Genomic DNA, 14,514 nt, shown 5'->3' with positions numbered 1-14,514 from the left:
ATCTATAAATGCCTATAATCAAAAATCCATGAGGACGTACAGCGTTATTGAATTTCCAGTGTCACGGGTGCGACGTGTTCCCAATCGGCTGTTTGATCGATCGATGGACTGTGTTTGTGTTCGCTACAGGATCCCGACAAATAACCAAGGAGAGATTTGTTTATCGCGTACATGTAATATGAGTGATGCTCATATTATGACCGCTGCCCTTTAATCCACGCACAAGTGCTATAATAATGGAGGATGAAGAGATCCATAAAATGCATCGTCTATGAAAGCAGGAAGCTGCTCGGAGACTCCCGAGCATCTGTCACTGTCTAATAGATGTGGCTCTTTCATGGCAAATCACACCCTAACAATGTGGGTGTGAGTGAGCTTGATGTCGAATTTAATGATGACTACTACATAAAATCAGTGCACAGTTTCATTAAGTTACTCTTAGGAACAGCCAAACAAGGAGAAAGTGTGTGAGCAGCACAGTTACAAACTAACTAAGTACAAGTAAGCCACACATACTATACAAGAACATAACATAATCAAATAAGCAATTTACAGGAATCACAATCTTAATCATAAAAACCCCATAAATCAGTGAGGACATCTGCAGACAGATGTGTCTGCCTCTTTAGGTCCTCCAGCATTCTCCTAAAAACATTCAGTGAGTCTAAGCCTTTATCATTATTATTGTTATTATTATTACTGTTATTGTTGTTATTATTATTATCATCATTATTATTATTGTTATATGTGCATATCCATGTGTGTCTTTAAGCCAAAGTGTTTTGGGTACATATGGATTTTTAAAGGTTCAACATGACGAGGCCATTACTGTACATAAACCGATCGATTATAAACATATTAAACTTAAACCTTTATTCCATTCTGTCATCATCTTCATTAGGTTTTGTTCTTAATTTCTCATCATAGTTTGAAAGAGAGTGCCTTGGAGCTTTCTTTGACTTTGCTTTTTTAGAAATAAAGGTTGTTACTTCTCTCTCTCTCTCTTTCTCTCTCTCTCCCTCTCTCCAAATCATCTGCTGTGGTCTTTTTGTGTATGACACAGCAAACTCACATCGGTTCACTGTGTATCTGTACTGGTTACAAACAGCGTTTGCTCTCTGTTGTAGATTTCACATTAAAATGGTAATCGACCTTGCCTGAGCTGCGAGACCGAAAGCACTTAACAAAGGTCTGAAGACATCATTCACTGAGTAATTGGCTGCTGCATTGCTAAGCATTATTGTGCCCCAGCGATTGCTTGGATTAGCCTGACACGACCTTGTAGATAATTGATCAGGGAACTGTATTCATTGCTGGGTGATTGATTAAGCTGTAAATCTCATTTGCACAGGTACATGTGCGCACATGTGTGCCTTTTTTCAATGTGTCCCCTAATTGTGGTCATTAGTGTGCACTTGTTCCTAGAAAATTGTGTCCTTAAACAAACTGGAAACTGCAACGTCATGTAAAATACAGCACAGCCACCCTGCACTGCCGTTCCGGTCTGATGAGCCATAAAACATTTTTTATTGGAAGTTGCCAAAGAGATTAATCAGATCATCTGTTGGATCCTGCTATTTCTTAAATATATGGCCTGGAGCTGAAAGAAACTATTGATTTACATGTTGTTGCTTAGTTTTTCTTAGTTAAAACAGTTTTGTACTCAGACTTCAGTCTAAATGAAAGACCCCACTGTCTCCCTCACTCAACTCTATTCGTTAATCCCTTCAAAATCCCTTCAATTACTGCAAAGCCACAGAATAAGTCTCTTGGGTCAAGTATGATGTTTTGATGTTTCGAAGCAATCAGTCCATGTATGGCAAAGTTATAGGGCACTTCCTACACATGCACACTTTGGTGGCAAGTGATCGGAATTCGCCAAACGTCCATGCCCACATGCTTTTGAAACCACAAAACCTTTTGATAACGTATTGCCTTTGACGTGTGTAGCCCAGGCTTTAAAATGACATCCATTTGTTAAAAAACTATTCCTTTACAATAATTAATTTTAATTGGGAAATAAACAATTCATTGAAATTCATTAAAAAAGTCATTATAAAGTCTTTAAAAATCTTGACAGCAATCTATTTTATTTTGAAATAAATAAATAATTCATTTTATTTTGAAGAAAAGATGATTCGTAAATAATTAATTTTATTTTGAAGTCCTGTCATTACTTCCTGTTTGTGGTCGCGTTTGCGGTCATGTTTACGTTCCTGGATCGTGTGCTGTCCGATCAGAATAGGATAAAACTCTGTGGTATCCACCGGGTAAGATAATAATCTGTAAATAATCTGTTAAACAAAGTTATATTAATTCTTGATGATGTTAAACAGTTGTTGGTCACTGTATTGTTACGTTTAAACTTTATAGAGCAGCGTGAGAGACGGGAGTACAGGTGAAGTACCTATTTATAGATTGATCCCTCGGTGAATGAAAACACTCACTTGTTGGGTTGTTTGTAATGCATCTGATATTCACGTGTAACCTGTTCGGTTGATTGTAAGGCAGCTGATAGTTATGTTAATCGGCGCAGATAGCCAGGGAAAGGTGCTAATGGTGTTAGCCACCTGTGACGATCTTTTGCTATGCTAACCGCTTATTGACTTGACTTTAGCCACTGTGTTGACGTAGTCAGTTGGTGTTATATGCAATTTATTGAAATGCTGATGATTTTATTATATTTTATTTGTTGTTATGTTCTTAAATTGTTGTTTAATACATCTGTTAAAAATACTATTAGAGATATTGTGAGATTATTTAATAGAGTTTAATAGTTTAATTTATCAATTTTTTGTGTTTTCTCTCACTTAATGTCATCTTCTACCAAATTAAAGGGGTACTATGTAATATTTGTTATTTTTATAAAACAATATTTTGGTTGTTACTAGTTCTTGAAATGCTTATTAATGCAACTACAGTTGTTTGAATACTTGAATATAATAATAAAAAATCACTTTGAATTTAGATTTATAGTTTCACAACTGCAAATGAATACTTGAATTCAGGATAGATTTTTGTTGTACAACTAAACTTTTTGAACATGATTTAAGCCAGTTAATGCAAAGGAGTGTTATTGATTTGCGATAATTCAACATGTTATCTGACCTGTTTGTAGGTCAGGTTTTATGTCCTGGTGACATCGTTAAAGGAGGTCCCAGCCACATCCTTTCGTGTGAGGTTTCCAGAGATCCGGAGATTCTTCCCCAGAGTGGGCTGGGTGGCGAGCTACATTGAATCTACTGATACTGAACCCCGAAACTGGTGAAAGATTCGTTGATTTTCCCCTTCCCCAAGGACTGTGTGGTAGGACAGAACAAATACACTCCGATACACCAACACTGATCAGACAAACCAGACAAAACGGCCCCAACAATAACTTTGAGACAGAGGGTTTCGTTTTTTGCCGGCTTTATTATTTTAGTTTGTTATTTTTCATCAAATGTTTTGTATAACATACAGTAACTGTTGTAAATTCTATGTGTTAGTGCTTCCTAATAATAAGTGGCCACACAAAAACTCCAACCAGTGTTTTCTGTGTCTTTTGGGCATTTAAAAATTAAGGGCTCGTACTTTGTTGTTTCTTCTGTTATTGGTCCATTTATTGAGTAAGATGAGTTTGTTACAGGGCAATTCTGGTTTCAGAAGACCTATTTCCTGTGTGCAGGGCATGGCATGCAGCAATGCTCAGGGCGGGCCCCTGGTCTCACATATGAAGTTTCAAGCAGATCGTCCATGTATGGCAAAGTTACAGGGCACTTCCTGTGTCGTGGGGAAATGGCAACTAAATTCAAAATGGCCAACATTGCATTGGGTCAAGCTTGTGTCAGTAGACGTGTTTGTTCTGTTGTGTCACGTATGAAGTTTCAAGGCGATCTTTAAATGTATAATAATGTATGCGAAGTTATACGGCACTTCCTGTTTCGTGCCGAATGGTTTAAATTCTTCCCAACGTCCGATGGTTGCCGTGGCCACACCCTTTTTAATCTATGCGACCTTTTGATAACTTTTGATCTTTGATGTGTTTCGTACAAATTGACACATTTTTTTTATGTTGCTACGATTAACGCGCTCAGACGTTTTCATTCATTTACAAAACGTCACCAAGATGACTTCAAATTCAAAATGTCCAACTTCCTGTTGAGTTGAGGCCATGGTCCCAATAAACATGTGTTGTTGTTTTTTTAACTTTTTTTTCTTTTTAGCAAAGTACAGACATAAGAAAACAGCACAATATTACATCCAAGCAAAAACTGAATAACATAACAAAACAAAATAAGATAAAATGAGTAGCAAAGCAAAAGGAGGAAAAATAAATAAATAAGGAATAAATAAATGAATGAAAAGCCAGATATACTTCACAGTTATACACCCATAACTTAGTTTTGGCTTTGTCAAAGAAAAGTCTTCATGTCTCATGACATAATCTGCACATTACATAATGTGGGGTTGTTTACGTTGGAGTGCAGATGTGGACACTGTGGGAGTTCAAATAAGAGCTCGAGCAGCAGAACAAGAGTCTCTCTGTGTAATGGACAGTGACAGTTTATTTACCTGAACATGTAAACACTTGAACTAAGCAAATCGACTTGTCTAATAACACAATCGGGTGAGAGGCTGAAATAACAGCCTGGTGTTGGGTCATTAGAAGATAATAAGTCTGATTTAGCACCAGTGGAGATGATGCTATTGACTGCATGTACTATAAAGTCAAACCAAAAGAGTTTGTCTGATGTTGCCTGCATTTCTGCAGCAGCGAACACAGTGAATGAGCTCATTGTTCGTGAATCAATAAATCACTGCTGTCAAATTCTGTAATTAATCCTGGAGTGGATGATGGTTTTTGGTTTTAAACTTGTCATTATGATGGTAAAAGTAAAAAGAAACAAACACCTGTTGCCTCTTTGATAAATGTCTTTGTTTTATTGTTATTAGTGTAACAATGCTGCTGTTTAATAATGAGCTTCACAAAGACAGAAATAACACTTTATAACCAAAAGTTCATGCTCATACTGCTCCACTATGTAAGGTTTGGTGATTTTATTTATTAACCCTTAGATGCAGCTTCAAAACAGAGCACAGCTCGAGCAGCAAAATGTGTGGTGCTCATAAAAAATTAAGCTATAAAAATGTATGTATTTTTTTTGATTATTATTAATTTCCAACATGTTTAACATTTTTAACCCTTAAGTTGCCAGGTTTTGTCATGATGCATCTTCATTTTGTGGTCTGAAAATGTAACACCAAAATGTGCTCATAAAAAAATTAAGCTACGTATCAAACATTAATTCATTTAAAAAAATGTAGCCCTTAAATTGCCAAGTTATTTTCATGATGCATCAAAAATAGTGCTTTGAGGGTTTCAATCAGGGGACATTTTTGTGCGTAGGTGTGTTAGTGTGAGTATTTTAGTTAACATTGTTTACAATAGACTAAACATAAAAACCTGGCATAAATTTTTAACAATATGAAAGAAAAAAGGATAAAATATTCTAGAAAATGAAAAGCCAAAAACATGTGTCGAGGTGTGTTTAAGGGTTTAATTCTCCATCTGTTTGGCCTTCTTGAACAGAAACAGTGTAACATTATTTGTGTAACATTATTTGTGTAACATTATTTGTGTAACATTATTTGTGTGCTGCGCACCTGAGGATGTGTGAGGCTCTGTGAAGCAATACTATCAGAGCTAACTGAGGGAGCATTTGTGATTATACAACAGAAGCACAGGGAGAAGAAATGTTTATCTCGTCAAACTAATCCAATCCAATCCATCCTTATTTATAAAATATAGAAACAGGAGACCTAAAAACAAAAAATAAAACAATAAAATACAAAAACAGCACAAATAAAAATGAGTCGAACAATAAAAAATCAGTTCGACTCATGTTACTCTTAACATGAAACAAATCACTTCCTGTGTGCAGCGCGCCACCACAGCTAAACACATCTATACTATACTTTGAAAGACACTTGCATTTACCATTAAAGAAAGGTCTAGTGAGAGTCCAAACAATCTGACATAAGTGATATTTAAATGAGTGAGGTTCCACTTTATTAAACAGCTTTTTTTTTCACTATTATTTTAACGATCTATATAATCTAACACTTAGAACTTTGAAAATTTAATGACCGCCGGTGAAGGTGCAAGAGGTAAATTGAGGAAAACCCCTCGGGGAAGCAGTAGCGGCTCCTCGCAGAAGCCTCATCATGCAGTTTTGAGAGCAGTGTGTTCACTAATGGAGGTCTGGCTTCTTGCCTGGATCGATCCCAAAGCCATAATGCTAAAGAATTCCCAATATCAACAAATCAGGACCAAAAGGTTCCGGTTTACATCTCCACGAAAGTCAGCTGACATATTATTTTGGTGGTGATGTTAGTGTGTGTGTGATAAATCAGAGCATCGGGGCCACTACATCACCTCCCCTCTGAGAGGAGAAGGCTGGATGTTGATGACTTTGTGATGGATGGCTGATTCTGGATCCATGAGAGCAGGAGATGGATCACGGCAAGATTGAGCCCAACATTGACCCAAGCTAAAATGTCAGCACGAGTCTCTGAGTGAAACATCCTGACACCAACAAGGGAGGAAAAACCACACCGATGTGGGTTTGATGGGTTTTCAGTGGGGGGGCACTTTATCATATATAAAAGCATCTTTAAAATGTCCTCAGATGGACATGACTGTTGACATTTTTTATGAAAATGTACATTAAACCTTGATTTAAGGGCGACGAAGATGTAGCGGGGAATAAAACTCAGTCAGACTCTGCCAAAGCAGCACTCTGAATGTTCAGGGCTGCAATCTGCCAGGATGAACTGCCCTTTTATGTCCACATATATCTTTAAAATTTGAAATTAAGCAGAGTGTGTTACAGATGTTCAACAAGGTATGTTGAACATTATATACAGCATTATATATATTCTGTATATCGATGCTTTTCTGACAGTGTGGTGGCTGATGATTCGTTTGTCAAATGGTCAAATATTTTCGGACGACTAGAAACCTACAGTTGAGGCTGATGTGGTTTTAATTTCAATTACTAAAACCCTGACTATGATAGGTCACATCGTGGTGCGGTGGCTGACACTTGCCTCACAGTATGAAGATCACCGTGTTAAATTACAGAAACTGGGAATTGGGTATTCCAGATTCAACCAACCGACACTCGATATTGGCCATATAAGCAGAGGTGGAAACTAATGAGTTACATTTACACGTGTTACTGTAATTGAGTGTTTTTTTTTTTGTGTACTATTACTGTGTAATTTTACTGTGAAGTACTGTACTTCACTATGTTTTAAATCACACCTGTTACTGAGTTAAAAAAAACAAAACATTGACACGCCACAAACTTTGTCAGTGAATGACGAGGATAGGAAAAACTATTCATGTGAGCTTTGTGTTCCCTTGCCCTTTTTGCATGACACAAGAAATTATTAAGTAAATTTTACTCTGAATACATTGTAAACAAGCTACTTTTCTTTTCTTTAACTTGATGTATTTTTAGACCAGTACTTTTATTAAGGACATTTTATCAAAATAGTTGTACTTTAGCTTGTAACTCATAGAATATTTCAGTAGTCTTTCCACCTCTGGCCGAAGGTGAGTGAGAGACTGAGTTGTTGTCCGTCTGTGTGTGTTTGTCCTAACATGGACTGATGACTTGTCCAGGGTGAACATTGTCTGTCACCCTACGTCAGCTGGGATTAGCTCCAGCCCCTCACGACTCTCATGTCGAGGATAAAGCTGTAAAAATGAATGAATGAATGAATTTTCTATCATGTTATATAAGAGGGCGCACCTTTAGCAGATTTATTCTCTGAGAAGAAAATGCCGACTCGTTCCAATCAAAGTACGCAAATACACAACACATCTCCTGCATCCTTGAAACAGCAGCCAGCTGTTACGACTGCTACTTTGTTCAGTGTCTCGTGCAGATAGTAATACAACCCAATTAAAATCTAAAAGTACGATATAAAATGTAACAGTGATGTTTTTCTGCCATTTTTTGGCACTTAACTTTCTCATAACAAGATTCAATTTAAATTTTCTTAAAAATGCATCAGGGGTTCAACATAATCAGCACAAACGTGTTTTTGTCGTTTCTGGTGAAGCAAGGCCACTTTATTATAGCGTATAAAGCGGCACTGTAATGTCCTTGCAATGGACGCCGCCAGTGTTAAAGCGGGGCCTCTGCGAAGGTTGAGCCTTGTTCTCTCGTGGGGGAAGACTGGCAGGAGTCAGGGAAACGAGGACTGAGTTGGGAGCACTCACGGCGAGGGAGTGCATTTGGCCCGATTGAAACCACGACCTCTTCAACCCATGGATAATTTTCTCATTTCAGCCAAGGTGGCCTCCTACGCTGCTTATTCTGCAGAATCACAATAAAGGAAGCGTCTCCTTAAGTCAACAATGACTTTAGTGTGGAGGCGGAGGAGGAGGACAGGGCACACGGGTTTCTCTGGTACAGCTGCTGCAGATGATGACTTACTGTAACTCCTCATCTCAGTTTTCAGGCTCCATTACACTCTCATTCCCTCTCTCTATAAGTAAGTAGTCCTCACATCACATCACATCAAAGCCCAGCACTGTGAGGCTGCAATGTTGTGTTTAAAGATGTACAGCTATCTTTCACCCAATATGTTAGATTTAATAATTCATCCATCCATTTATCTTGTACCGCTTTATCCTCCACGCGAAGGGTCACGGCGGGAGCTGGTGCCACTCTCAGCTGACACAGGGTGGGGTCACACCCTGGACAGGTCGCCATGGTCGTTCATCACAGGGCCACATGGAGACAAACAACCATTGCACTCTCACACTTAGGTTAGAGTGTCCAATTTGCCTAATCACCAAATCTGCATGTTTTTGGGCCGGAGAAAACCCACGTACACATGTGGAGAACATGCTAACTCCATGCATGTACATGACATGTAATGCAGAAAGGCCCTTGTTTTCCGACCTCAAACGTGACCGCGCAGTGTAACCGTGATAGAAATATGACACCACCCATGTTTCCCTGTTAAATCTCTCTTTTTGAATCCAACAATCGATGTGGATTGTTTTCTTTTCAACTTCAACTGCAGCTATGATAGTTGAGTCCCCTCCTCTTTTCAAGTCTTGATGTTAAGCTAATCTAATTAGCCTCCTGGTATGTATTTACCATTCAGACCTGAGAGGCGTATCCACTTTGGAGAAGACGGTGAATGAGTACCTTCCCCTTAAATATTGATCTACTCCTTAGAGATGCGGAAGTCAATATCGGCCCCTTGGGGAGGACATGATGGACTTGGTACTGTGGACGAGGCAAAAATGTCCTCCTGCAGCTCTGTTGCCGACAGCAGGGGGGGAAAGAAGTAGCCTCCTCACTCAACGACGTGGCAAGACTCCACTGTGTGCTGAGCTGTGTATCCCATTACAACGAGAAAGATGTAACGGAAACAAATGCCAGCGTCATTGGAGATGGACACTATACTGTAGAAGAGGCTCCATTTGCATAAACATAAGAGAGTAATGGTGCTGACTGCAGCTGGAATGCTGACAGATGGGTTTAATTCCATTAGGGGAGCGTCTGTGAAAGGATCTACTGGCAGCTGATCTACAGTGGAGCTGTTTTATGTCTCTTAGCACCGCTACCTGACGGCCGGAGTGCCGGGCAGCCGCAGATAAGGATGACAGACAAATAACCATAAGGTGTCAGGGGTCACAGGGGGGTCAGGCGAGCAGATTACATCGCTCAAGGCCATCGACCGCGCATTGAGATTGAGCCGAGTGACCTGTCAGTTATACGGCGCTGCCATAGTCGTTGCGCGAAGCCACTGTGGCGTCGCGGCGTCAAGGACAGCCGGGTGTAAGCAATGCTGGAGAGATAATGAGAGGAACATAGAGCGGAGGAGAGGAGGAGCGTCTCAGACAATTAAGTCAGTGGCTGTAAATGTGTGGAACCATTTTAGTCGGCAGGAAATTAATGAAGACCACTGTTACATCCCTGTTCCTCACAACTACTTTACGAAAGACGAACACAGATCAGGGGAAAAGGGAAGTGGAAAGGGAACTGGTGGGGGTTCAAGTCCCCCACCAGGTCAAAGGGCTGTGGTACCCCTGAGCAAGGTTCCCACCGGGCGATGCTCAGTGGCTGCCCACTGCTCCTAATTCTAGGAAGGTTTCTAGTGGAGGATTGGGTTCAATGCAGAGAAGGAATTCAAGAATTTTTGACATCTTTAATGATCATTGGTTGATCAATTATTACTTATTTATGAAAGTTTATACTTGTTGTTCTCATGGGAACATTATAAATTAGCTAACCTTTTATATTTTCACCCAAAAGATTTATTCACACGATACATGAGAGTTCAGCTCAGTAAATATTTATTCAAGTTCAGCATTTTTTTTTTGTCTATAATTTGTTATGATTAAATTGGGGGGGGGGAAGCAGCCAAACTAATTTGCATTATCTATTGGCTTTCTAACGATCGCTTCAAACTACACACAGAAATTTAATCACCAAATAACCAAACGGCGTTCCACAGTTCGTTTGTTTTTTTTATATATGACACCATATGGAAAGTTTAAATCTGTTAATTCTGTTAGGAGATGAAAATGACACATAGAAAATACAATTTCTATACATTTACACATATTTAAAACATTTCTATAACGGGATCTTTGTTTTATCTTGTGCCTTTTCTTGTTAAAATGTCATGGTTGCACTTTTTATGACAGCAAAGTACAGCAAAGGGTAACGCAGTAATTGTGTAATTTCCATTTGTAATAACAGCATGGCTGTAAGGACTAATATTCAGGTAATACTAATACGTATTGACATTTACTACACTCTTCCATCTCTATCTCCACGTTTCCTGAATGAAAACTGTTAATTTATAACAAAATAATAAGTTAAAATTCATCCTCCCTTTGTGTCCTGCACATGTTTCATTGTTCTGACGTGGTGGTTGCTATAGAAATACATTTTCATCCCCATAAAAGGACTGTATTAATATTCATTCACTGTTTGTTTTTTTCCCCCTGTACAGTTTAGTGTGTCTCTGACACTGACCTGCGTCCTCACAGGTCACGTATTGAAAATAATCAGTGTTTTCATCTCAGTGGCTCAACATAAATAACCTTAACGTATATATTCCTACGTCAGATTTAACCTCGGCCCTGCTGGAGAGGAGCCATCGATCCTGTCATCCGTCTTCCAGGCGTTTGGTGACTTTGATCCAGTGTTTTGGATTTAGTCTCCGTCACTCCACACCAGTCTCGTTCTCTCTTTCTCTTTGTAATGTCTTTATTTTTCTGTGCCGATGCTGTAGTTTTTCTAACCAGGTCTCATTACCAGGCCCAGAGCTCAGAGAAGACATTTGATCCTCACTAAAAACCTCAAACACTTTGGCTCTCCTCACTGTGTCATCTGCACCAATGTTTGGATTCATTATGTGCAGCCATTATAAAGAGACAATCATAGATTTACAACAAAGGTAAAAAAAAGAATTCAAACTCAGAATCTGTGTTTTACATATATTCCCTGGTGAATTCCACTTAGTGGGACAATCAACAACTAAGGATTAAATTGGAATTAAACTCACATTTGTAGCGTATTAACCACCATTTTTGTTATCTAATCCGTCTCTTTAAAGGTCCAGTGTGTAAGAATTTGTGATATTTAATGTAGATAACAGGACTGGACTATTTTGCTCACCCCAGGTAACTGTGGTGGTCTTTAAATACTAGAAACCTTCTCGTGTGTCAACGTGGTCCAACTTCAAACATGGAACACACCTGTACAGGATATACAGTTTTTGGACATTGACACCAAAACTAAAAAAAAAAAATCTTAAATATGTGTTATACTGTTAATATTTCAAATATAACACGTCTAATGTTTTTCTAAATAAAACTTTTAGTTTTTCTTCATTTTTAAATTGTTAATACACTATTTTAACATGCAGTAAGTTGACACTTTTTCTGGCCCTTTTATGGTAAAAAGAAGCAAGAAAAAAAAAATCCAGACTGACATTTTGACACTTAGGTGTTAAAGGGTTAACAGACCCTCACCCAAAATATGCAGTTTTTTAACTAATGTCCAGAGATAAATGTGTTATTTGATCATCAGACAATGGATCTAAGATACTTGTCTAATTCCCACAACAACACAGGAAGTAATAAAGGCCCTACACTGCTCTTCACTGTGTTTCTGTCAATTATAACAAGTTTTATGAATAAAAGATGTGGAAGAAAAAACATCAAATACATCAAAAAAAACGTGTCAAATGTAATCCAACCCTCCAACAGAATGTGAATTAAACATTTTAAGTTTACTCTTCATTTGACCTTGCAATCCTTCATGTTACACACTGGACCTTTAACATGAATAAAAACCATGGACCACATAAAGCATCAATGTGTGGATTTCCCCTTTACATGTCATTTAGCAGACACTTTTATCCAAAGCGACTTACAATGGAATTGAGTACAATCAGCCAGGAGTGGAGTCAAATTTGTGACCTTTGCGACCATGTTGTCTTTTGTACACAGGGTACTAGTCTTAACTACTGAGCCACTCCATCCCCCTTTTGTCCCGTGTCATGTGCAGAGACCAAAGGAGAGCCGTCAGGAACCCACTTGTCAGTGTGGGGGACAAAGACGGGGCCACTGTGTCCTCTGTGATCTCTCAGCATCTCATCTCCTGAGGGCACCGAGCCGCACCGCTTACTCTCGTTACCCGGCACAAATGGCTGAGTTATGTGTCCACTGATCACTGATCACAATAGATTTTACTGGTCAAGCTGGTGCACGTGTTCCTTCAAAGGGAAGTATTGGAGGAGATAAAATGTCTCCAACTGGATGTTGACGTAATCCAAACACAAACAAAAACTTAACCTCTGCCTCCCCCTGCTGGTTCAAAGAAGTCTCACAACCACACATGACAGACAAATAAGAACCTGTTTTTAAGATTTTAATAAACTTTTCAATTGACAAGTCATATTGCAGCTGACATGATTGTTTTTTTTTTTTATATTATCAAAATCATTGGAAAATGCAGTGTCATAAATATATGGCAATCTTATATATATAATTTTTTTTCTTTACATATTCATTTCGAAAAAACAGTCCCTTAGTTGTAAAAGTGTGTGTACAACCGACCTAAAACTCACAATGGTAATAATGTAAAAGGGTTTCCGCAAGAGAAAAGATATTAAATACAAACACTTCTTTATTTTAAAAAGAGTTTCCGTGTCTTTAAAGTGATTGTTTTTTTGATCTGGTTTTGTTGCTGGAGTGACTTCCACTCGTCATCGTCTACCAAGTGCGCACGACGGAGAAAAAAGTACAACTTGTTTTTTTTTTGTTTGTTTTTTTGACATATTCCATTAAATAAATGGATATAAAAAAAGGCAACGTTGGCGAAAAGCAGAAGCATACAGTATAATAAGTGCACTTACAAAAAAATAGACTTTTTCTCTGAATATTTAAAAGATACAAACGTGTAAAGTCGGGACTGTGACTGCCTGGTGTAATGGTGAGTAAAGCTGAGTTCATGGTCAAACCGACAGGTCCAGTCAGTCGACGAGTGAGAAGACTTGTTTCTCTTGTGCTGCTCCCTGTCACTGAGTACGCTTCATTCCTCCCTCTCAGATTCAGTCTCCCCTCGTTTCCTTGCATATTAATCAATCAGTCTCATTGATTTTCATTTGTTTTCCAGGCCTCTCAGTGCCAGTCTTCGTCGCCGTCGTCGTCTTCTCCCGCAGATGACTCTTCGTGGCTGCTGACCTCTGCGTGTTCCGTCAATCCATTCCCATTTCCTCCCTGATGACTCGCCGCCGCTTGTGCTGCTGCTGCTGCCGCCGCCGCCGCCACTGCTGCGGCTGCCTTCCTGGCTCGAGCCTGAGCCGCTGCGTGCTCCTCTTCCTCCCTCTGGCGCAGCGCTGCAGCCTTCTTCTCCTGCTCGGCGTGACTCTTCATGTGGGCGCTCCGACTCTTCACTTTAGAAAACACCCTGGAGTAGGAAGGGAGGAACACGCAGCGTTACATGTGCAAAGTCGACATGGCTATGCTACAAAAAAGGAGTTGTGCAGAGACTTTAGGTGAAACTGGTGAGGTCTATTTGGGGTCATGAGAGGTTAGAGCCTCAGGTTTGGATCAGGTGTTCAACCGTATCAGTAATCAATCACGGAACATGTGAAACCGGTGGATAAAACTTGATACTTTGACTACTAGGTGTGTGTGTGTGTGTCGACGTTGCCGTACCTGCCACATTTCTTGCACGGAAACACCGCGTCTGGATCCTGCGGGGGCTTCGGCGGTGCTCTGCTCTTCTTTGCCGCGGCCTCAGCCGGAGGTCTGTGAGCAACTGAGGGAAGATGAGCCTCCCTGTTCGCCATCTCTGGCTCTTTGATCACCAGCACGGTTCCGGCCTAGAGTGCCAGAGAAGAAGATGTGCAGTTTAACATTTTTTTTCTCTCACAAAATGACATATATGGAAGATTTCCAAACGATTAACTGGACCCAAC

The 14,514-nt window shown here is 39.4% G+C and overlaps 1 protein-coding gene across 2 annotated transcripts in view; it reads right to left on the bottom strand.

Moving 5' to 3' along the window:
- Nucleotides 1-12,945: 12,945 nt before the first annotated feature.
- The window catches only part of mideasa (mitotic deacetylase associated SANT domain protein a), a 9,640-nt gene continuing 8,071 nt past the window's right edge, over nucleotides 12,946-14,514 (bottom strand). For both annotated transcript variants that reach the window (XM_044049112.1, XM_044049111.1), the window contains exons 12-13: nucleotides 14,252-14,418; nucleotides 12,946-14,000 (exon numbers count right to left, since the gene is read on the bottom strand). In XM_044049112.1, coding sequence (XP_043905047.1) covers nucleotides 13,712-14,000; nucleotides 14,252-14,418 — 456 coding nt within the window. In that variant the 3' untranslated portion in view covers nucleotides 12,946-13,711. The remainder of the gene's footprint in view (nucleotides 14,001-14,251; nucleotides 14,419-14,514) is intronic.

The sequence above is a fragment of the Solea senegalensis genome, linkage group LG17, assembly GCF_019176455.1.
Source record: "Solea senegalensis isolate Sse05_10M linkage group LG17, IFAPA_SoseM_1, whole genome shotgun sequence".
Classification (NCBI taxonomy): Eukaryota; Metazoa; Chordata; class Actinopteri; order Pleuronectiformes; family Soleidae; genus Solea; species Solea senegalensis.
Note: the sequence above shows the minus strand (reverse complement) of the source record. Positions and strands in the feature narration are given on the sequence as shown.